Source organism: Trematomus bernacchii, unplaced genomic scaffold, assembly GCF_902827165.1.
Source record: "Trematomus bernacchii unplaced genomic scaffold, fTreBer1.1, whole genome shotgun sequence".
Taxonomy (NCBI): domain Eukaryota; kingdom Metazoa; phylum Chordata; class Actinopteri; order Perciformes; family Nototheniidae; genus Trematomus; species Trematomus bernacchii.
Window position 1 is genome coordinate 769987 of NW_022987631.1, and position 25099 is coordinate 795085.

At 43.2% G+C, this 25099-nt stretch overlaps 1 protein-coding gene across 1 annotated transcript; it reads right to left on the bottom strand.

The window, feature by feature from the left end:
- Positions 1–5463: 5463 nt before the first annotated feature.
- On the bottom strand, positions 5464–23883 carry rrbp1b (ribosome binding protein 1b). The gene is made up of 12 exons (XM_034133042.1): positions 23664–23883; positions 16604–16891; positions 15864–16224; positions 13956–14080; positions 12668–12790; positions 12162–12314; positions 10528–10800; positions 9720–9804; positions 9354–9433; positions 8035–8072; positions 6035–6120; positions 5464–5528 (listed from the first exon to the last, which is right to left on the bottom strand). Exons 2-11 carry the CDS (start codon positions 16862–16864, stop codon positions 6066–6068), a joined length of 1554 nt encoding a protein of 517 aa, XP_033988933.1. The 5' UTR covers positions 16865–16891; positions 23664–23883; the 3' UTR covers positions 5464–5528; positions 6035–6065.
- Positions 23884–25099: the final 1216 nt, after the last annotated feature.

Consider the following 25099-nt stretch of genomic DNA (forward strand, 5'->3'; position numbering starts at 1 on the left):
ATGAAATGGAGCGTAACTCTAAAGTGTGAAGGTGATGAAATGGAGCGTCACTCTAAAGTGTGAAGGTGATGAAATGGAGCGTAACTCTAAAGTGTGAAGGTGATGAAATGGAGCGTCACTCTCTAAAGTGTGAAGGTGATGAAATGGAGCGTAACTCTAAAGTGTGAAGGTGATGAAATGGAGCGTAACTCTAAAGTGTGAAGGTGATGAAATGGAGCGTCACTCTAAAGTGTGAAGGTGATGAAATGGAGCGTAACTCTAAAGTGTGAAGGTGATGAAATGGAGCGTCTCTAAAGTGTGAAGGTGATGAAATGGAGCGTAACTCTAAAGTGTGAAGGTGATGAAATGGAGCGTCACTCTAAAGTGTGAAGGTGATGAAATGGAGCGTAACTCTCTAAAGTGTGAAGGTGATGAAATGGAGCGTCACTCTAAAGTGTGAAGGTGATGAAATGGAGCGTAACTCTCTAAAGTGTGAAGGTGATGAAATGGAGCGTACCTCTAAAGTGTGAAGGTGATGAAATGGAGCGTAACTCTAAAGTGTGAAGGTGATGAAATGGAGCGTCACTCTAAAGTGTGAAGGTGATGAAATGGAGCGTCACTCTAAAGTGTGAAGGTGATGAAATGGAGCGTAACTCTAAAGTGTGAAGGTGATGAAATGGAGGTCACTCTAAAGTGTGAAGGTGATGAAATGGAGCGTACTCTAAAGTGTGAAGGTGATGAAATGGAGCGTCACTCTAATGTGAAGGTGATGAAATGGAGCGTACTCTAAGTGTGAAGGTGATGAAATGGAGCGTCACTCTAAAGTGTGAAGGTGATGAAATGGAGCGTAACTCTCTAAAGTGTGAAGGTGATGAAATGGAGCGTCACTCTAAAGTGTGAAGGTGATGAAATGGAGCGTCACTCTAAAGTGTGAAGGTGATGAAATGGAGCGTAACTCTAAAGTGTGAAGGTGATGAAATGGAGCGTCACTCTCTAAAGTGTGAAGGTGATGAAATGGAGCGTACTCTAAAGTGTGAAGGTGATGAAATGGAGCGTCACTCTAAAGTGTGAAGGTGATGAAATGGAGCGTAACTCTAAAGTGTGAAGGTGATGAAATGGAGCGTACTCTAAGTGTGAAGGTGATGAAATGGAGCGTCACTCTAAAGTGTGAAGGTGATGAAATGGAGCGTCACTCTAAAGTGTGAAGGTGATGAAATGGAGCGTCACTCTAAAGTGTGAAGGTGATGAAATGGAGCGTCACTCTAAAGTGTGAAGGTGATGAAATGGAGCGTCACTCTAAAGTGTGAAGGTGATGAAATGGAGCGTCACTCTAAAGTGTGAAGGTGATGAAATGGAGCGTCACTCTAAAGTGTGAAGGTGATGAAATGGAGCGTCACTCTAAAGTGTGAAGGTGATGAAATGGAGCGTACCTCTAAAGTGTGAAGGTGATTGAAATGGAGCGTCACTCTCTAAAGTGTGAAGGTGATGAAATGGAGCGTACTCTCTAAAGTGTGAAGGTTGATGAAATGGAGCGTCTCTCTAAAGTGTGAAGGTGATGAAATGGAGCGTAACTCTAAAGTGTGAAGGTGATGAAATGGAGCGTAACTCTCTAAAGTGTGAAGGTGATGAATGGAGCGTAACTCTCTAAAGTGTGAAGGTGATGAAATGGAGCGTAACTCTCTAAAGTGTGAAGGTGATGAAATGGAGCGTAACTCTCTAAAGTGTGAAGGTGATGAAATGGAGCGTAACTCTATAAAGTGTGAAGGTGATGAAATGGAGCGTCACTCTCTAAAGTGTGAAGGTGATGAAATGGAGCGTAACTCTAAAGTGTGAAGGTGATGAAATGGAGCGTAACTCTAAAGTGTGAAGGTGATGAAATGGAGCGTACTCTAAAGTGTGAAGGTGATGAAATGGAGCGTCACTCTAAAGTGTGAAGGTGATGAAATGGAGCGTACCTCTAAAGTGTGAAGGTGATGAAATGGAGCGTAACTCTAAAGTGTGAAGGTGATGAAATGGAGCGTCACTCTAAAGTGTGAAGGTGATGAAATGGAGCGTAACTCTAAAGTGTGAAGGTGATGAAATGGAGCGTCACTCTAAAGTGTGAAGGTGATGAAATGGAGCGTAACTCTAAAGTGTGAAGGTGATGAAATGGAGCGTCACTCTCTAAAGTGTGAAGGTGATGAAATGGAGCGTAACTCTCTAAAGTGTGAAGGTGATGAAATGGAGCGTCACTCTAAAGTGTGAAGGTGATGAAATGGAGCGTAACTCTCTAAAGTGTGAAGGTGATGAAATGGAGCGTAACTCTAAAGTGTGAAGGTGATGAAATGGAGCGTAACTCTAAAGTGTGAAGGTGATGAAATGGAGCGTACTCTAAAGTGTGAAGGTGATGAAATGGAGCGTACTCTAAAGTGTGAAGGTGATGAAATGGAGCGTAACTCTAAAGTGTGAAGGTGATGAAATGGAGGTCACTCTAAAGTGTGAAGGTGATGAAATGGAGCGTAACTCTAAAGTGTGAAGGTGATGAAATGGAGCGTCACTCTGAAGTGTGAAGGTGATGAAATGGAGCGTAACTCTCTAAAGTGTGAAGGTGATGAAATGGAGCGTCCTCTAAAGTGTGAAGGTGATGAAATGGAGCGTCACTCTAAAGTGTGAAGGTGATGAAATGGAGCGTCACTCTCTAAAGTGTGAAGGTGATGAAATGGAGCGTCACTCTAAAGTGTGAAGGTGATGAAATGGAGCGTAACTCTAAAGTGTGAAGGTGATGAAATGGAGCGTCACTCTCTAAAGTGTGAAGGTGATGAAATGGAGCGTCACTCTAAAGTGTGAAGGTGATGAAATGGAGCGTCACTCTAAAGTGTGAAGGTGATGAAATGGAGCGTAACTCTAAAGTGTGAAGGTGATGAAATGGAGCGTACCTCTCTAAAGTGTGAAGGTGATGAAATGGAGCGTAACTCTAAAGTGTGAAGGTGATGAAATGGAGCGTCACTCTAAAGTGTGAAGGTGATGAAATGGAGCGTCACTCTAAAGTGTGAAGGTGATGAAATGGAGCGTAGCTCTAAAGTGTGAAGGTGATGAAATGGAGCGTCACTCTAAAGTGTGAAGGTGATGAAATGGAGCGTCACTCTAAAGTGTGAAGGTGTGAAATGGAGCGTCACTCTAAAGTGTGAAGGTGATGAAATGGAGCGTCACTCTAAAGTGTGAAGGTGATGAAATGGAGCGTACCTCTAAAGTGTGAAGGTGATGAAATGGAGCGTCACTCTCTAAAGTGTGAAGGTGATGAAATGGAGCGTCACTCTCTAAAGTGTGAAGGTGATGAAATGGAGCGTCACTCTCTAAAGTGTGAAGGTGATGAAATGGAGCGTAACTCTCTAAAGTGTGAAGGTGATGAAATGGAGCGTAACTCTCTAAAGTGTGAAGGTGATGAAATGGAGCGTACTCTCTAAAGTGTGAAGGTGATGAAATGGAGCGTAACTCTCTAAAGTGTGAAGGTGATGAAATGGAGCGTAACTCTCTAAAGTGTGAAGGTGATGAAATGGAGCGTAACTCTAAAGTGTGAAGGTGATGAAATGGAGCGTAACTCTAAAGTGTGAAGGTGATGAAATGGAGCGTCACTCTAAAGTGTGAAGGTGATGAAATGGAGCGTACCTCTAAAGTGTGAAGGTGATGAAATGGAGCGTAACTCTAAAGTGTGAAGGTGATGAAATGGAGCGTCACTCTAAAGTGTGAAGGTGATGAAATGGAGCGTAACTCTAAAGTGTGAAGGTGATGAAATGGAGCGTCACTCTCTAAAGTGTGAAGGTGATGAAATGGAGCGTAACTCTAAAGTGTGAAGGTGATGAAATGGAGCGTCACTCTCTAAAGTGTGAAGGTGATGAAATGGAGCGTAACTCTAAAGTGTGAAGGTGATGAAATGGAGCGTAACTCTAAAGTGTGAAGGTGATGAAATGGAGCGTAACTCTCTAAAGTGTGAAGGTGATGAAATGGAGCGTAACTCTAAAGTGTGAAGGTGATGAAATGGAGCGTAACTCTCTAAAGTGTGAAGGTGATGAAATGGAGCGTACTCTAAAGTGTGAAGGTGATGAAATGGAGCGTAACTCTCTAAAGTGTGAAGGTGATGAAATGGAGCGTAACTCTCTAAAGTGTGAAGGTGATGAAATGGAGCGTCACTCTAAAGTGTGAAGGTGATGAAATGGAGCGTAACTCTAAAGTGTGAAGGTGATGAAATGGAGCGTCACTCTGAAGTGTGAAGGTGATGAAATGGAGCGTCACTCTGAAGTGTGAAGGTGATGAAATGGAGCGTCACTCTAAAGTGTGAAGGTGATGAAATGGAGCGTAACTCTAAAGTGTGAAGGTGATGAAATGGAGCGTCACTCTAAAGTGTGAAGGTGATGAAATGGAGCGTACTCTAAAGTGTGAAGGTGATGAAATGGAGCGTCACTCTAAAGTGTGAAGGTGATGAAATGGAGCGTCACTCTCTAAAGTGTGAAGGTGATGAAATGGAGCGTCACTCTAAAGTGTGAAGGTGATGAAATGGAGCGTCACTCTAAAGTGTGAAGGTGATGAAATGGAGCGTAACTCTAAAGTGTGAAGGTGATGAAATGGAGCGTCACTCTAAAGTGTGAAGGTGATGAAATGGAGCGTAACTCTAAAGTGTGAAGGTGATGAAATGGAGCGTAACTCTCTAAAGTGTGAAGGTGATGAAATGGAGCGTAACTCTAAAGTGTGAAGGTGATGAAATGGAGCGTAACTCTCTAAAGTGTGAAGGTGATGAAATGGAGCGTCACTCTAAAGTGTGAAGGTGATGAAATGGAGCGTCACTCTAAAGTGTGAAGGTGTTGAAATGGAGCGTCACTCTAAAGTGTGAAGGTGATGAAATGGAGCGTCACTCTAAAGTGTGAAGGTGATGAAATGGAGCGTACCTCTAAAGTGTGAAGGTGTTGAAATGGAGCGTCACTCTCTAAAGTGTGAAGGTGATGAAATGGAGCGTCACTCTCTAAAGTGTGAAGGTGATGAAATGGAGCGTCACTCTCTAAAGTGTGAAGGTGATGAAATGGAGCGTAACTCTCTAAAGTGTGAAGGTGATGAAATGGAGCGTAACTCTCTAAAGTGTGAAGGTGATGAAATGGAGCGTAACTCTCTAAAGTGTGAAGGTGATGAAATGGAGCGTAACTCTCTAAAGTGTGAAGGTGATGAAATGGAGCGTAACTCTCTAAAGTGTGAAGGTGATGAAATGGAGCGTAACTCTATAGTGTGAAGGTGATGAAATGGAGCGTCACTCTCTAAAGTGTGAAGGTGATGAAATGGAGCGTCACTCTAAAGTGTGAAGGTGATGAAATGGAGCGTAACTCTCTAAAGTGTGAAGGTGATGAAATGGAGCGTCACTCTCTAAAGTGTGAAGGTGATGAAATGGAGCGTAACTCTAAAGTGTGAAGGTGATGAAATGGAGCGTAACTCTAAAGTGTGAAGGTGATGAAATGGAGCGTACCTCTCTAAAGTGTGAAGGTGATGAAATGGAGCGTACCTCTCTCTGCTCTCCAGCTGCTTCCTCTCTGAACACACAAACAGAAACAGGATTAGACTGCAGTTCCTCTGACGTCCACCAGGAGCTGCTGTCATCAAACTGATCCACTTCATACAGACTGTGGGTGTTTCTCAATCGCGAGTAAAGCTGCTTCAGAGCCACTATTTCAAGCATGCTACGTCATCGAGTGCCGCCGAAGTACTGTTCCAATCTCCAGCATACTTGGAAATCTACCGAGCCCGGCGTACTCCCTTTGGAGAAATATCGAGGCTGCAACATGAGTAGACTCAGCGGTCTTTAAAATCCCCACAATGCTTTTGCTCACGGACCAATTTCCCCAAATCTGTGGCGGAAGATGTAAGAGGCGGGGGCCTCTCATATGACGCACACCTGCACACTTGCTCGCCTGTTCCACTCTTTGTTTTCCAAATGTCAGGAAGTATTCTTGACTCGCTTCTGAAGCAAGATGCTCGGCAGACATGTGCTACCAAGCAAGCGTACTCGCGATGAGAAACACCCTGTGCTGGTTCTCACCTCTGTGATGTCATCAGCTGCAGCTCCGCCCTCAGCGCAGTAAGCTCCGCCTCCAGAACACCGACTGCTCGTCTCTGAGCTGTACGCCTAACAGGAAGTCAGACAGGAAGTCAGACAGGAAGTCAAACTACAGTCCGCCACAACGACTGGAAGTTCACGTTTGTGTTGGGGCGCGAATTATTCTTCTTTATTGAAGACTGAAAGTAACATTTCACCTGTTAAGCCCCAAAGACCCCGTCGGCGGGTCCTTTTTTTTCCACAAATTACATTTATTATTATTTTTTTTTATTTTTTATTTTCTTTGGATGGAATGAATACCTATGGTGATAATTCAATGTAATACACAATTTTTATAGTCTGGTACCTGAAAAAGGTCAAATGGCACTGATGGAACCAGATGTACCCAAATGTGCCCAAAGCTTATTCCGCCTGGACCTTTTTTTTGCTAAACCTCTCTAAAAAGGTCAAATTTCACCCGTTTTGCCTCAATCTTGACACAGGGTACCCACCATATGCTATACTCTGGATTCCCAAAGCCCCCAGTCCACCACCCCATCATTCAAGGGTGGTTTTCACTATAAGTAATGTTTTTTCTTTAGGCGGAGGTAAGAATTTACCTTTTTTTGCTATGTTCCATCTGAATTTACTCTGACTGAGAAAAATCTATATTGATTCTGACACGTCTACATCCAACTCACAGATGTAACCTTGCTTTGATAAAAGAAATTATTCATATAACCCTTTTAGAATTGAAGTTGTAGTCATATGTTTTGGGCATGTTATTTTCGAGCCTGAAACCCGAAAAACAGGCTCGGGGCTTAACAGGTTAAATATAAGTCTTTAAAAGTCTTTACAAGTTTAGTTTAGTAGATATCTACAAACAAAGTCGATATTTTTCTAAAACCATTTAGTGCTTCACAAAATAAAATACACAACGGCTGTAGCCTGATTATATGCTTTAGGAGCTGTAGGTGCGTGTGTGTGGTACAGTGTGTAGGTGCGTGTGTGTGGTACAGTGTGTAGGTGCGTGTGTGTGGTGTAGGTGTGTGTGGTGCAGTGTGTGCGTAGATGCAGCGGACAGACAGGTCTCAGTTGGTTTGGTGTCCTCTGCTTACTTTTAATACTTGTAAATAAAACTTTTGGCCCGTCATTTATTTCCCTCATTGTAGCGACCAGAGAGGGGGGGAGGGGGGGGGGGGATATATCCAGTCTCTGATAGTGTTACGTTATTATGAGAGTGCTCTGTTTGATTCTGAAATTGTATATATTTATATAAATATATACATGTGTGTGTGTGTGTGTGTGTGTGTGTGTGTGTATGTGTATGTGTATGTGTATGTGTATGGTGTATGTGTATGTGTTGTGTGTGTGTGTGTGTGTGTGTGTGTGTGTGTGTGTGTGTGTGTGTAGTGTATGTGTATGTGTATGTGTGTGTGTGTGGTGTGTGTGTTGTGTATTGTATGTGTGTGTGTGTGTGTGTGTGTGTGTGTGTGTGTGTGTGTGTGTGTGGTGTGCGTGCACCTCCTGTAGCCTTTATTGTATCATTATAACCGCACTGTGAATGACTCAAGTAAATATAGAAGTGGTCATGCACACATCTGTCCATCAGACAGAGGGCTGCTGTGCTCCTGTCATCATTAATGGACGTCTCTTTTAAAATGACCGCTCAGAGGAGAGGGAGTTCTCATTTCTCTAACCGCCTGCTGCTTCCCCTCCTCTCTCCTCTCCGAGGATAGGAGTCGAGGTAGAGGAGTCGAGGATGGGAGTCGAGGAGGGGAGTCGAGGAGGGGAGTCGAGGAGGGGAGTCGAGGAGGGGAGTCGAGGAGGGGAGTCGAGGAGGGGAGTCGAGGAGGGGAGTCGAGGAGGGGAGTCGAGGAGGGGAGTCGAGGATGGGAGTCGAGGAGGGGAGTCGAGGGATAGGAGTCGAGGAGGGGAATTTGATGAAATGAGAACGGGCCCGGGGCTTCATTTATGGTTAAAGGATGAAGAAGAAGAGTTACCTGTGTTTCAGATGCTCCACCTCAGACGCCTGCGCCCCCCTGCAGGACACAACCTGTTAGTACCACATATTCACTGAAGTTACTACCAGATACTCGCTGACGTTACTACCAGATACTCGCTGAAGTTACTACCAGATACTCACTGAAGTTACTACCAGATACTCGCTGACGTTACTACCAGATACTCGCTGAAGTTACTACCAGATACTCACTGAAGTTACTACCAGATACTCGCTGACGTTACTACCAGATACTCGCTGACGTTACTACCAGATACTCACTGAAGTTAACACCAGATACTCACTGACGTTACTACCAGATACTCACTGACGTTACTACCAGATACTCACTGACGTTACTACCAGATACTCACTGACGTTACTACCAGATACTCACTGACGTTACTACCAGATACTCACTGAAGTTACTACCAGATACTACATTACTACCAGATACTCACTGACGTTACTACCAGATACTCACTGACGTTACTACCAGATACTCACTGACGTTACTACCAGATACTCACTGAAGTTACTACCAGATACTCACTGAAGTTACTACCAGATACTCACTGAAGTTACTACCAGAAACTCACTGAAGTTACTACCAGATACTCACTGAAGTTACTACCAGATACTCACTGACGTTACTACCAGATACTCACTGAAGTTACTACCAGATACTCACTGAAGTTACTACCAGATACTCACTGACGTTACTACCAGATACTCACTGAAGTTACTACCAGAAACTCACTGAAGTTACTACCAGATACTCACTGACGTTACTACCAGATACTCACTGACGTTACTACCAGAAACTCACTGAAGTTAACACCAGATACTACGTTACTACCAGATACTCACTGACGTTACTACCAGATACTCACTGACGTTACTACCAGATACTCACTGAAGTTAACACCAGATACTCACTGACGTTACTACCAGATACTCACTGACGTTACTACCAGATACTCACTGAAGTTACTACCAGAAACTCACTGAAGTTAACACCAGATACTCACTGACGTTACTACCAGATACTCACTGAAGTTACTACCAGATACTCACTGAAGTTAACACTGAAATGTTATATCCTTAAAAAAAATGGGCTGACTCCAAATCAAATTTTGTACATATCAAGAATTTAAACAATATATTAGCACTATTAAAAACATTAGGAATAACCTCTCTGACCCCTCCCTCTGGTGACGGTGTAACTTCCTCAAGTGTTTTGGATTATATGAAATATCCTTACGTGGTACTATCTGACTACCTGAGTGTTTGAACCACACATTAACACCAGGTGTTTACCTGTCCTGCAGCCTGGCTCTCCAGCTGGGCCCGGAGCTCCTGCAGGTCGGCGTCTCTGAGCGCCAGCGCCCCCTGCAGCTCTGAGGAGGAACAGCAGGAAACACAAGATATGCAGTTATTGGAGTGGATGGGATGGAAACACAGAAAGAGGCTGAAGCCAGTTAGAAGTCCAATGCTCTTTGTGTTACCATGATTCAAAGCAATGAGAGTACATATGGACTGGGATGTTTCTGACATGTTTTGGGAACATAACAGAAACTCAACAGCTCAATAATAAGCAAAGAATAGAGAAAGAAAGATAGAGCTCTTGATGAAAAGCTGTTATTTTAACACTCATTATATTTTCCTCCGTGAGTATGTACTCACCGCTAACGGCGGCGGCCTCCTGCTGTGCGGCGTTCAGCTCTGACATCACTTCCTGCAGACGCTGCTGCAGAGCGCACTCAGTGTCCTAAACACATAACACACTTCCTGTTAGCTACACACACAAACACACAACACACTTCCTGTTAGCTACACACACAAACACACAACACACTTCCTGTTAGCTGCAGCTACACATATAAATGACTCACTTTTAGCATTAAGCTAACCCTAAAGCCTTTAATCCAAACAGAGCCTCGTCTGTCGCTTCTCGCTATAGATCTGCAGGTTGTCATAATAATCTGGTCTGATGAACATAAAACATCCGAACATTTTTGATGGTAGTTTGTTATTTAAAAATGGTGACTCAGTCAGGATTACTTGTTCTCTCCGACCAATCGGTGTCCTGCAGTGTTTTAACATCAACTCTTAGTATCGCTGGGAAAACTAAACGAGTGCCTGGGACCATCCCCAACTTCTCCTAATGTAAATCCATAAAGAGAGTCAGGATAACCTCTGGGATCAGATTTGGACTATTCTTGTCTTATTCTTTGCAAATGCAATGCTCGACTTCTACACCACTTTAAGAACAGGCTCAATGTCTCAATACCTGAAACATGAATTACTCTTTAAAGACATAAGAATGTTGTCTTATCTCTGATACGTTTGGTTCAGTGAGTTATCTGTGAGGTTTCTGATGCTACATGTGGTTGTTTCTTATAATGGAGAACCCTGAGAGAGTGGAGTGGTGTGCAGTGTTTAAGCCTCTCGTGTTTAAGCCTCTCGTGTTTCAGCCTCTCGTGTTTCTGACCCGGGTTTGGGCTGCTTCCTGCTCGGCGGCGGCCATCTTTGCCTCCAGGCCGCGGCGGCGCTCCTCGTCGGCGCGCAGAGCGTCGCTACGCTCCGTTAGCTCGCGGCTGAGGTGCAGGCAGTCGCTCCGCAGACGGGCCAGCTCGGCGTTCTGCCGGCTCTCCGCCTGGCTGCTCGCTTGGTTCAGAGCGTCGCGCAGGATCGAGTTCTCCTGCTGCAGCCGAGCCAGCTGAGCGTTCGGCCCGTTCTCCAGCTGCTCCTGCAGAACAACAACCTGTCAAGGTAAACACACCGTTAGCTCAACATGCTACAATACACTGTTAGCTCAACAGGCTACAAACACACCAATCTGTCAACGGTAAACACACCGTTAGCTCAACATGCTACAATACACTGTTAGCTCAACAGGCTACAAACACACCAATCTGTCAACGGTAAACACACCGTTAGCTCAATAGGCTACAAACACACCATTAGCTCAACAGGCTACAAACCAACCCAGTCTCACGGCATTTCGTGTTATTAGTCACGAAATTAATTTAATCTATTGATTCGTGTTTACCAACACGATTTTCGCATTTTTTTCGTGTCACACAGAACGATTTTAAATGCTATGTATTTCTATTGGTAGTATGTTTCGTGCCTGCAACACGTCTTTTTGTCCGGTCGGGTCTTGGAAGACCAGAAGCTGTGTGGTTCATAAAAACATGTTCTTACTCAATATCTTACCCTAAGCCTAACCCCTATCCCTTTTATTTAATTGTATAATGTCTGAGTTTTGTTGCCGTCAGTGAGGAAAAGAAATGTCTCAGAGCCTCAGAATACTGACATCTGTATTTTATGTCATCTTTTTTTCCTTCTAATTTGTTATTATTTGGTGCAGGCACGAAACATACTACCAATAGAAATACATTGCTTCTAAAATCGTTCTGTGTCAGAATACTTAAATCTGTATTTTTTTAAATGTCTTTTTCCTTCTAATTTGTTATTATTTACATTGCTTTTAAAATCGTTCTGTGTGACACGAAAAAAATGGCGAAATCGTGTTGGTGAACACGAATCAATAGATTAATTTCGTGACTATAACACGAAATGCCGTGAGACTGGGTTGTATAAACACACCAATCTGTCAACGGTAAACACACCGTTAGCTCAACATGCTACAAACACACCGTTAGCTCAACAGGCTACAAACACACCGTTAGCTCAACAGGCTACAAACACACCGATCTGTCCACGGTAAACAGAACGTTAGCTGATATTAGACACAGGATCAAGATCAAACTTGCCATTTGGTCCCGGTGTGGGACAAGAAAAGGATTTCTGAACAACTGAATTAGAACTGAATTCTGCTCAGAGAAACACAACCCGGGACTTGAGTCTTGACTTGGACCTGCACCCCAGGACTGGAAATATGATTCAATCATACCCTCAAGAAGTTCTGGATTGACGTAGACTTTCCCTAAAGGACTTTTCCTGGGCTTGGCTTCTTGAAGACTTAACTTGATCAACCCTTAAGGACTTGAGGCGTTTCGTCAACAGGACTTAAGATTTAACCTAGCTGTCCCTCATGGACATCAAACCCTTGATGAGAAACTTGACCTTGCCCCTCAGGAACAGAGAGTCGGAGCGTACCTTCTGGTTCAGCGTCTCGGTGAGTTTCAGGTGCTCCTGCTCGCCGGCCTCCATGCTGACCCGCATGGCGTCCAGTTTCTGAGTCTGAGCGCTCAGCTCCGCCTTCAGACGCGCATCCAGAGAGCCCATCTTGGATTTCTCTGCACCAAGTTCCTGAGGGAGGAAACCAAGAAGAACCGAGGTGAGTTCTGATGGAGAAACTACAAGGTAAGAAAATGGAGCTGCTGTGATGCAGACTCGATTTGATAATAAAGTGTTATCCAATCAAAACGTAAGAACACTGACTCATCAAGTTTACCAACCCATGTACCCATGTACTTCTACTACCATAACATTTCATCAGAAAACATTCATTTGGTTAATCTGAGCAACCTTTTAACGAGCACCTTTACAGGAGGAAGATACTTTAAGGTGTCTTGTTAGTGTTCTGTGTTTGGTAGCGTTGTTGTGATATTGAGAAACCAACAGGACAGAATTATTAACTCTTTAGAGATCACATGACTCACCTTGCTGAGCTCTTTTAGGCGGGTCTTGGCGGCGGCGGCAACTTCCTGCTCGGCGGTCCGAAGCTTCTCCTTCTCCTCCAGCTGCTTCTTCAGGGTGGACAGAGGGTCTCCTTTCTGACAGGCCTGAGGGACGAACAGATGTTACTGTAACATGCTAGAAGACTAAAACCAGCTGTCAAGAACTTTCTGGAGGAGATGAGTCCTAAACCCTGACATGAGTCAGCATTATGAGTCCTAAACCCTGACATGAGTCAGCATTATGAGTCCTAAACCCTGACATGAGTCAGCATTATGAGTCCTAAACCCTGACATGAGTCAGCATTATGAGTCCTAAACCCTGACATGAGTCAGCATTATGAGTCCTAAACCCTGACATGAGTCAGCATTATGAGTCCTAAACCCTGTCATGAGTCAGCATTATGAGTCCTAAAACCCCTGACATGAGTCAGCATTATGAGTCCTAAAAACCCTGACATTAGTCAGCATTGAGTCCTGTTATGAGTCTTAAACCCTGACATGAGTCCTGTTATGAGTCTAAACCCTGACATGAGTCAGCATATGAGTCCTAAACCCTGACATGAGTCAGCACTATGAGTCCTGAACCCTGACACGAGTCAGCATTATGAGTCCTAAACCCTGACATGAGTCAGCATTATGAGTCCTAACCCTGACATGAGTCAGCATTATGAGTCCTAAACCCTGACATGAGTCAGCATTATGAGTCCTAAACCCTGACACGAGTCAGCATTATGAGTCCTAAACCCTGACATGAGTCAGCATTATGAGTCCTAAACCCTGACATGAGTCAGCATTATGAGTCCTAAAACATGACATGACTCAGTATTATGAGTCCTGACATGATTCCTAAACCCTGACATGATTCCTAAACCCTGACATGAGTCAGCATTTCTTCACTTCATGTCCCCTGGTCTGGAGGTCAATGGTTTTCTTAATGTGTGTTTGGTTGTTATCCTGAAATAAGGTCTGTGGTTAACACAAGCGGAAGAGATGTTAACGTTTTACATCAAATATGTCAGTAAATACCCCACTGGGTTTAGCTTTTTACTTCAGAAATCATGAAGTGGTATTAATATGTGGAGATTATCCTGCTGAACTAAACGTGTAAGAATCAGAAACATTAGTTTGACACAGAGATTATTTTCAGACATAACCCTAAATCACATGGAGGGCTCCCATTGGTCCAGGAGATGCTGCAGGACTCTGTTTTCTGCTAACATCTGCAGTGATGGTTCTAGCGGCTAACATTGAATCTGTTGTGTTTATGTACCAGCTGCCAGGAGTCGCCGGCCTTCTGGTTCAGGACCTCCATCAGTTTGCTGGTCTGGTCCTCGCTGAGCGTCCGGTTGGACACGGCGGACAGCAGCTCGCCGTACAGCAGCGAGGAGTCGGTCACTAACAGAGAAACAAGGACGAAACACAACCCGTCATTTAAAGGTCCCCTATCATCCTCTTCTTCATCAATATATCACAGCTCTCAGATATATCCAGAGCCTGTCTCTGATTGGCTGAAACACCAAACAGATCATTGCAGCATTACCCATAATCCCCTCTGTTTCAGCCCTGTTTCCAAAGTGCTGATTCTCTGTCTGTTACTTTAGATGAAAATAAGGAGCCCCTCCCCACGCCCCTCTGAGAGAGATTTGGTTACAAAGAACTCAATGGTGCTCTAGGAGGAGATTCAGGTGATAAGGTGGGGGGGGGGGGGGTTACCTTGGTTGTTTTTTTCCTGAAACTCTCTGAATCTCTTTACACAGAGGGGACACATGTTTATGTATAAAGGACATGAAAAAGTGGATTTTGCATAATAGGTGACCTTTTACACTTCATCGTGTGGTTTTACCGAGGTATATGATTGTGATATCTGATATACGTTCATCAGAAACCCATTATGACCCCATTTAGGCCTATTATTATGTATGGTTAATGTTTATTACTATATAGTGCTCATGTCCAATTGCGTGACGCTACTGAGGCATTGGAAGTCTGCAAGGTGGAATGAAAGCGTATTTTCGACGGCATGCGTCCGCACCTTTATATATACAGTCTATGGTCTGCACACCTGATAATGTTATAGTGGTTGTGTTGATTTTACTATATCCAGTTCAAAAGGTCGGTAATGAAGCGCCAAGAGACGTGTGGATTCAACCCTTAAAGGTCCCATGTCATGCTTTTTCCGGTTATTACCCGTCCCCTTGTGTGTTATGTAGCTTCTGCATGTAAACGGTCTGCAGAGTCTGCAGAGTCTGCAGAGTCACAAACCCTCAAAGTACACCCTGTAACACAGAAAATACCTGTCTCTGCTGCCCCAGAACGTCTCGTTGGACATTTCTCTTTTTCCATTTCTCTTTTTCCATTTGTTTCTTCCTGAGTATAGTGACGTGACCATACCCAGGTCCAAATGGACCAATCCGTGGAGCTCCTCAAACACACACACTCACTCAGCCTTATCTTTTCTCAGCTGCGGCTCCGCGGATTTCTCAGCCTGAGACAGCGATACACCGCAAAACTCAGCCTGAACTCAGCCTGAGCACACACACACACACACACACACACACTCACAGCCAGCTCACACTGTCCGCAGCAGCGAGCCCCGCAACGTACCGCCAACACGGCCCCCAGACCCCACGCAGCATTCTCATGTTTGTCCTTACTGGTGTCATTTCCTGGTTGCTAACAAACGCCATTGTAAAACATAATCACTGATGTTCAGCTGTAACGGAGGTGGACTCATCAGAACAGAGTGGGCGAGCTGACCAATCAGAGCACAGTGGGCTCACAGGGAGGGGGGGGGCAGGAGCTCCAACAAGGCGTGTAGGACAGAGAGTGAATACACATACTATACAGAGATGCTGTATGAGAAACCAATGAGAGTTTGGAACATTGAACAATGTGAATCTATTCTAGTAGACCTCCACTATGGAACTATGATCAGTAGAAATGGCCATGGGACCTTTAAGACTTATCTGTGACTACATGGCCTTCATAAAAGTACTGTATTGTACTGTATTGTACCGTATCGTACCGCATCGTACCGCATCGTACCACATCGTAGCTTATAGTATGGTATCGTGCTGTATGGTATCGTGTGTAATTGTATCGGTACGACGTGGTACGATATGTGGAATTATAACTCTCTACTTTTGACAAACGACCACTACAACCCGACTCTTCTCACCTGGCTCCGGTTTGTTCTTGTTCTTCTTCTTGTTGCCCGCGGGGGCCTCTTTGGGTTCTTCAGCTTTAACAGCAGCCGGCGGTTCTTTGGTGACTTTAGCGACGACGTTAACGGGAGATACGTCGACCACCGGCGCCACCGCCATCATCAGAACTTCCTTAGCGGCAGTTTCCACCGCCACGACAACCGGCTCCACCTTGGCGGACTTCTTCTTCTTCTTCTCCTTTGGTGCGGCGGCTGGAGGAGCCTCGATGGTGGGGGCAACCACGATGGGTTCTGGTTCTGGTGTAGGTTCAGGTTCAGGCTCAGGTTCAGGCTCAGCGGCAGGTTCTGGTTCCGATTCTGGTTCGGTTGGAGCCACCTCAAAGTCAAAGTCAACTTTATTGTCAATCTTTTGTGTACAGACAGAGATCGAAATACCGTTTCCCACAATCCCGAATACAAAAAGAAATATATATAAAAATATGTATAAAAATATGTATATACCTAAATGATGCCCCTGTTACGAAACATCCCTGTGTATAAAGTTCATGAACATTGTATAAGAAGCATCAGATGATCAGAAAGAGGAGAATGAGAAGGTGAGGTCTCGATGTATAATGTTCCCTTATTGCAAAGGTTTACTCCCTGTAACCGCAAGTTACAACTGGTGCAACTGGTGAGATGTTCTCAGCTGTGATGATACACAATCAACAGACACATTTATACATATGCACACATTAAGACCTAAATAAAAGCACCTCCTCGCCGGTGTCGCTCCCCGGTTCCTCCTCCTTCTCCTCCTTCCTCTTGGCCTTGTTCTTCTTCTCCTGGTTCTTATCCTTCTTCTTCTTCTCTGCTCTGGTGGGCGGCGGTTGTTTGCGGCGCTGCTTGGCGAGCGCATCCTCGTACGATGTCTCCTTCATGGAGAGCGTCGACACCAGCGCGATGCCGACCGCTGAGATGAACATGAAGCCTCCGAAGACCATGAAGCCGAGAGTCTGCGGGTCGGAGACGTCCATGACGAGTCAGAGCGAGGAGCAGGAAGTCTGCAGGACGGCAAACATTTAGTCCACTTTAGTTTAGTTTACTTGTTTATAGTGTCGTGGACAGTCCCCATTGATCAACTGTCACACAAAAACTGTAAATGGGGCGGCTTTAGCAAACATTGCTAATTTCCAGATGTTTTCCTCGGCCAGATGATAAAAGACACCATTTTAAAATCACAATACATCAACAGCATTAGTTAGTTCTTAGCATGTAGAAGAAGAAATACCTTTATTCGTCCAACAGAGGGGACGTTTACACCTGAACATCAGCAGGAGAGGACTCTTTAAAGTAGAGACACTACATACTGATATACACCTGAACATCAGCAGGAGAGGACTCTTTAAAGTAGAGACACTACATACTGATTTACACCTGAACATCAGCAGGAGAGGACTCTTTAAAGTAGAAAACACTACATACTGATATACACCTGAACATCAGCAGGAGAGGACTCTTTAAAGTAGAGACCCTACATACTGATATTACACCTGAACATCAGCAGGAGAGGACTCTTTAAAGTAGAGACACTACATACTGAGTACACCTGAACATCACAGGAGAGGACTCTTTAAAGTAGAGACACTAAATACTGATTTACACCTGAACATCAGCAGGAGATGGACTCTTTAAAGTAGAGACACTACATACTGATTTACACCTGAACATCAGCAGGAGAAGGACTCTTTAAAGTAAGAGACATCACATACTGATTTACACCTGAACATCAGCAGAGAGGACTCTTTAAAGTAGAGACGCTACATACTGATTATACACCTGAAGATCAGCAGGAGGGATCTTTAAAGTAGAGACACTACATACTGATATACACCTGAACATCAGCAGGAGAGGACTCTTTAAAGTAGAGACACTACATACTGATATACACCTGAACATCAGCAGGAGAGGGACTCTTTAAAGTAGAGACACTACATACTGATTATACACCTGAACATCAGCAGGAGAGGACTCTTAAAGTAGTAGACGGAGCTACATACTGATATACACCTGAACATCAGCAGGAGAGGACTCTTTAAAGTAGAGACACTACATACTGATATACACCTGAACATCAGCAGGAGAGGACTCTTTAAAGTAGAGACACTACATACTGATATACACCTGAACATCAGCAGGAGAGGGACTCTTTAAAGTAGAGACAGCTACATACTGATTACACCTGAACATCAGCAGGAGAGGACTCTTTAAAGTAAGAGACACTACATACTGATATACACCTGAACATCAGCAGGAGAGAGGACTCTTAAAGTAGAGACACTACATACTGAATACACCTGAACATCAGCAGGAGAGGACTCTTTAAAGTAGAGACACTACATACTGATATACACCTGAACATCAGCAGGAGAGGAACTCTTTAAAGTAGAGACACTACATACTGATATAAACCTGAACATCAGCAGGAGAGGACTCTTTAAAGTAGAGACACTACATACTGATATACACCTGAACATCAGCAGGAGAGGACTCTTTAAAGTAGAGACACTACATACTGATATACACCTGAACATCAGCAGGAGAGGACTCTTTAAAGTAGAGACACTACATACTGATATACACCTGAACATCAGCAGGAGAGGACTCTTTAAAGTAGAGACACTACATACTGATATACACCTGAACATCAGCAGGAGAGGACTCTTTAAAGTAGAGACACTACATACTGATATACACCTGAACATCAGCAGGAGAGGACTCTTTAAAGTAGAGACACTACATACTGATATACACCTGAACATCAGCAGGAGAGGACTCTTTAAAGTAGAGACACTACATACTGATATACACCTGAACATCAGCAGGAGAGGACTCTTTAAAGTAGAGACACTACATACTGATATACACCTGAACATCAGCAGGAGAGGACTCTTTAAAGTAGAGACACTACATACTGATATACACCTGAACATCAGCAGGAGAGGACTCTTTAAAGTAGAGACACTACATACTGATATACACCTGAACATCAGCAGGAGAGGACTCTTTAAAGTAGAGACACTACATACTGATATACACCTGAACATCAGCAGGAGAGGACTCTTTAAAGTAGAGACACTACATACTGATATACACCTGAACATCAGCAGGAGAGGACTCTTTAAAGTAGAGACACTACATACTGATATACACCTGAACATCAGCAGGAGAGGACTCTTTAAAGTAGAGACACTACATACTGATATACACCTGAACATCAGCAGGAGAGGACTCTTTAAAGTAGAGACACTACATACTGATATACACCTGAACATCAGCAGGAGAGGACTCTTTAAGTAGAGACACTACATACTGATATACACCTGAACATCAGCAGGAGAGGACTCTTTAAAGTAGAGACACTACATACTGATATACACCTGAACATCAGCAGGAGAGGACTCTTTAAAGTAGAGACACTACATACTGATATACACCTGAACATCAGCAGGAGAGGACTCTTTAAAGTAGAGACACTACATACTGATATACACCTGAACATCAGCAGGAGAGGACTCTTTAAAGTAGAGACACTACATACTGATATACACCTGAACATCAGCAGGAGAGGACTCTTTAAAGTAGAGACACTACATACTGATATACACCTGAACATCAGCAGGAGAGGACTCTTTAAAGTAGAGACACTACATACTGATATACACCTGAACATCAGCAGGAGAGGACTCTTTAAAGTAGAGACACTACATACTGATATACACCTGAACATCAGCAGGAGAGGACTCTTTAAAGTAGAGACACTACATACTGATATACACCTGAACATCAGCAGGAGAGGACTCTTTAAAGTAGAGACACTACATACTGATATACACCTGAACATCAGCAGGAGAGGACTCTTTAAAGTAGAGACACTACATACTGATATACACCTGAACATCAGCAGGAGAGGACTCTTTAAAGTAGAGACACTACATACTGATATACACCTGAACATCAGCAGGAGAGGACTCTTTAAAGTAGAGACACTACATACTGATATACACCTGAACATCAGCAGGAGAGGACTCTTTAAAGTAGAGACACTACATACTGATATACACCTGAACATCAGCAGGAGAGGACTCTTTAAAGTAGAGACACTACACTGATATACACCTAACATCAGCAGGAGAGGACTCTTTAAAGTAGAGACCCTACATATTATATACCTTTGAACATCAGCAGGAGAGGACTCTTTAAAGTAGAGACACTACATACTGATATTACACCTGACCATCAGCAGGAGAGGACTCTTTAAAGTAGAGACACTACATACTGATATACACCTGAACATCAGCAGGAGAGGACTCTTTAAAGTAGAGACACTACATACTGATATACACCTGAACATCAGCAGGAGAGGGACTCTTTAAAGTAGAGACACTACATACTGATATACACCTGAACATCCAGCAGGAGAGGACTCTTTAAAGTAGAGACACTACATACTGATATACACCTGAACATCAGCAGGAAGAGGACTCTTTAAAGTAGAGACACTACATACTGATATACACCTGAACATCAGCAGGAGAGGACTCTTTAAAGTAGAGACACTACATACTGATATACACCTGAACATCAGCAGGAGAGGACTCTTTAAAGTAGAGACACTACATACTGATATACACCTGACATCAGCAGGAGAGGACTCTTAAAGAGAGACACTACATCTGATATACACCTGAAATCAGCAGGAGAGACTCTTTAAAGTAGAGACACTACTACGATATACACCTGAACATCAGCAGGAGAGGACTCTTTAAAGTAGAGACACTACATACTGATATACACCTGAACATCAGCAGGAGAGGACTCTTTAAAGTAGAGACACTACATACTGATATACACCTGAACATCAGCAGGAGAGGACTCTTTAAAGTAGAGACACTACATACTGATATACACCTGAACATCAGCAGGAGAGGACTCTTTAAAGTAGAGACACTACATACTGATATACACCTGAACATCAGCAGGAGAGGACTCTTTAAAGTAGAGACACTACATACTGATATACACCTGAACATCAGCAGGAGAGGACTCTTTAAAGTAGAGACACTACATACTGATATACACCTGAACATCAGCAGGAGAGGACTCTTTAAAGTAGAGACACTACATACTGATATACACCTGAACATCAGCAGGAGAGGACTCTTTAAAGTAGAGACACTACATACTGATATACACCTGAACATCAGCAGGAGAGGACTCTTTAAAGTAGAGACACTACATACTGATATACACCTGAACATCAGCAGGAGAGGACTCTTTAAAGTAGAGACACTACATACTGATATACACCTGAACATCAGCAGGAGAGGACTCTTTAAAGTAGAGACACTACATACTGATATACACCTGAACATCAGCAGGAGAGGACTCTTTAAAGTAGAGACACTACATACTGATATACACCTGAACATCAGCAGGAGAGGACTCTTTAAAGTAGAGACACTACATACTGATATACACCTGAACATCAGCAGGAGAGGACTCTTTAAAGTAGAGACACTACATACTGATATACACCTGAACATCAGCAGGAGAGGACTCTTTAAAGTAGAGACACTACCTACTGATATACACCTGAACATCAGCAGGAGAGGACTCTTTAAAGTAGAGACACTACATACTGATATACACCTGAACATCAGCAGGAGAGGACTCTTTAAAGTAGAGACACTACATACTGATATACACCTGAACATCAGCAGGAGAGGACTCTTTAAAGTAGAGACACTACATACTGATATACACCTGAACATCAGCAGGAGAGGACTCTTTAAAGTAGAGACACTACATACTGATATACACCTGAACATCAGCAGGAGAGGACTCTTTAAAGTAGAGACACTACATACTGATATACACCTGAACATCAGCAGGAGAGGACTCTTTAAAGTAGAGACACTACATACTGATATACACCTGAACATCAGCAGGAGAGGACTCTTTAAAGTAGAGACACTACATACTGATATACACCTGAACATCAGCAGGAGAGGACTCTTTAAAGTAGAGACACTACATACTGATATACACCTGAACATCAGCAGGAGAGGACTCTTTAAAGTAGAGGACACTACATACTGATATACACCTGAACATCAGCAGGAGAGGGACTCTTTAAAGTAGAGACCACTACATACTGATATACACCTGAACACTCAGCAGGAGAGGACTCTTTAAAGTAGAGACACTACATACTGATATACACCTGAACATCAGCAGGAGAGGACTCTTTAAAGTAGAGACACTACACACTGATATACACCTGAACATCAGCAGGAGAGGACTCTTTAAAGTAGAGACACTACATACTGATATACACCTGAACATCAGGAGTATATAGGTTCCATTTAACAGAAAATATAAATAAAGTAAGTAAAGCAGAATTACACTGAAGTGCTAAATGTCCTTAAAAACGTTCTTGATAATAATAAATAATAAAACAGTCAAACTAACAATCAATGCAAAATCTCTCTTTTTACTCTTTAAGTACATTTTGTTCCGAGTTCTCCAACATCTCACTAAAGTCACATTTCAATACAGAACTTGTATATTTACTGCAGGGAAGCGTCCCAACATGTATTCACCACTGAGTGACTATTGAGTTACAATAATCGACCAATCAATGAATGGTTTGCTTGATTAATTAATCAATGAAGCTCCAGTGAGTTGTTTTTCTCCAGGGCCTCATATATAGATATAGTCATGCAGTAAAAAGCACAATACAAATATAAAGGGCATAAAAAGTACCTCAGATTAAACACAGTACTACATGTACTTTATGAAACTATACTCTCCACCATGATGAGAAAACTCTGACACGGACCGTTAACAGGACGTCTCTCTTTTTACGCTTTAAGTACATTTTGTTCCGAGTTCTCCCATCATCCCACTAAAGTCACATTATCAGTCATGTAAAGTAAATGAATCTGGGTGTTTAGTCCACTGAGAGAACTGATCTGAATCTAAAGAGGATGGTAATAAACTGGATATATCAAATATGATTTTACAGTACAAACACACAGAGGGTCCGAGAAAGAGCGACGTGTCCGAGTCCACAATTAACCCTTTGTACAGTGAACACACACACGCACGCACACACACACGCACGCGCGCACACACACATGCATGCACACACGCGCATGCACACATACACACACGCACACACACACGCACGCACACACACGCGCACACATACACACACGCACGCACACACACACACAGTTATGTAACTGTCTTCAGAACACCTCAGGTACAGAATTTCACATTAAAACACCGTTAATAACCCTGAAATAAACTTCTGTATTTGTTCACACACAGTTGAGTGTACGTCCAGTCCGCAGCCCTAACACTGTGTTATATATATATTAATGTTATATGTTTCATATATTTATTTAAGTAGTTCCAGGCTGTTCCAGGCTGTTTAAAGATATTCACTGAGACACATCTCTACACCCTGCAGAAATCACTCAAACCTTATTTCCCTTCTCTTTAACACTAACTGTGTCTTTGGTCAAATCAAGGTTTTTTTTTTGCCTTTTTCTCAGAGTTTTCATCCAAATCCAGTTTTTCCCAAACTTTCTGACTTTGCAGCGTCAGACTTAAAGTGTTCAGTTTCAGAGTTTAGTCTCAGTTTCAGAGTTTAGTGTCAGTTTCAGAGTTTAGATGTGTTTCAGAGAGCAGTCAGAGTTTAGTCTCAGGTTATGTTTTAAATAAAGACAGTTAAAGAGTTGATATGAGTAGAATAAAGGGTCTCACCTCAGGAGAGTCGGGCTGCGGAGTCGTGGCACTTTCTCTGGACGGGAGCAGAAGCCCCGCCCCCCGCCGACAGCGCGGTTCCTCATTGGTCAGCAGTGACGTCACATTTAGTCCAGCCCATTCACCTCATGGGAGATGTAGTTCACTTTAAACTACAAACTGTATACAAACCTTAACGTTTTTACTTTATCGTGTGTGAGTGTGTTAGTCTGTGTTGTTGTTGTTGTGTGTGTGTGTGTGTGTGTGTGTGTGTGTGTGTGTGTGTGTGTGTGTGTTTTATTTTTATTTAACCTGATAAAAGCATTGAGATAAAATCTCATTTACAAAGCTGACCTGGCCAAGAAGGCAGCAGCGTTACACATTATTACACATAACACAGACATATCAAATACAGAGAACACAACTAAGTAAACAAAAAAACGGAAAGCACTCCCTACATTGTGCACATGAGGACAGAAAGGTACTACTTATTACTGCAAGAGCAGCTGGTGGTGAGGACCTCAGACAACTTCAATTTAAAACATGCTATTGAGACAAGTGCCCTCAGTTTGAGGCGTGATTGAAGGTCATTCCAAGACCAAGGACCATAATGACAAAGACTCCTTTTTCCAGCCTCAGTCCGCACAGCAGGTACCGTGTGTGTGTGTGTGTGTGTGTGTGTGTGTGTGTGTGTGTGTGTGTGTGTGTGTGTGTGTGTGTGTGTGTGTGTGTTCACTGTACAAAGGGTTAATTGTGGACTCGGACACGTCGCTCTTTCTCGGACCCTCTCTGTGTTTGTACTGTAAAATCATATTTGATATATCCAGTTTATTACCATCCTCTTTAGATTCAGATCAGTTCTCTCAGTGGACTAAACACCCAGATTCATTTACTTTACATGACTGATAATGTGACTTTAGTGGGATGATGGGAGAACTCGGAACAAAATGTACTTAAAGGTCCCATGTCATGCTTTTCCGGTTATGACCCGTCCCCTTGTGTTATGAAGGTTTTTATGCATGCAAAACTCTAACACAGAAAAGACCTCCCCAAAACGCCTCGTTGGAGATACGTCATTGTCCATTTGATTATTCCGGGTACGGCATGATGTCAAGCCGTACCCGGAACGAAATGGACCAATCCGCGGAGCCGTTACGTTAAGCCCCCGCTGATTGGTCCAAATTGACCAATCCACGGACTTCCTCACACACACATCTGTGAGAAATACTTACAGCTTCTTATTCTTTATTAGTTATCTTCTCACCTTTCCATTCACATCCAATAGTCCTCCAATTAAATGAACCCTTTCTTTAACAAGGGGTCACAACATGTACAAGGTCTCAAATCCTCTGTGTGTGTGTGTGCGTGTGTGTGTGTGTGTGTGTGTGTGTGTGTGTGTGTGTGTGTGTGTGTGTGTGTGTGTTGTTGTGTAAGTGTGTTATAATCCAACAATTCTC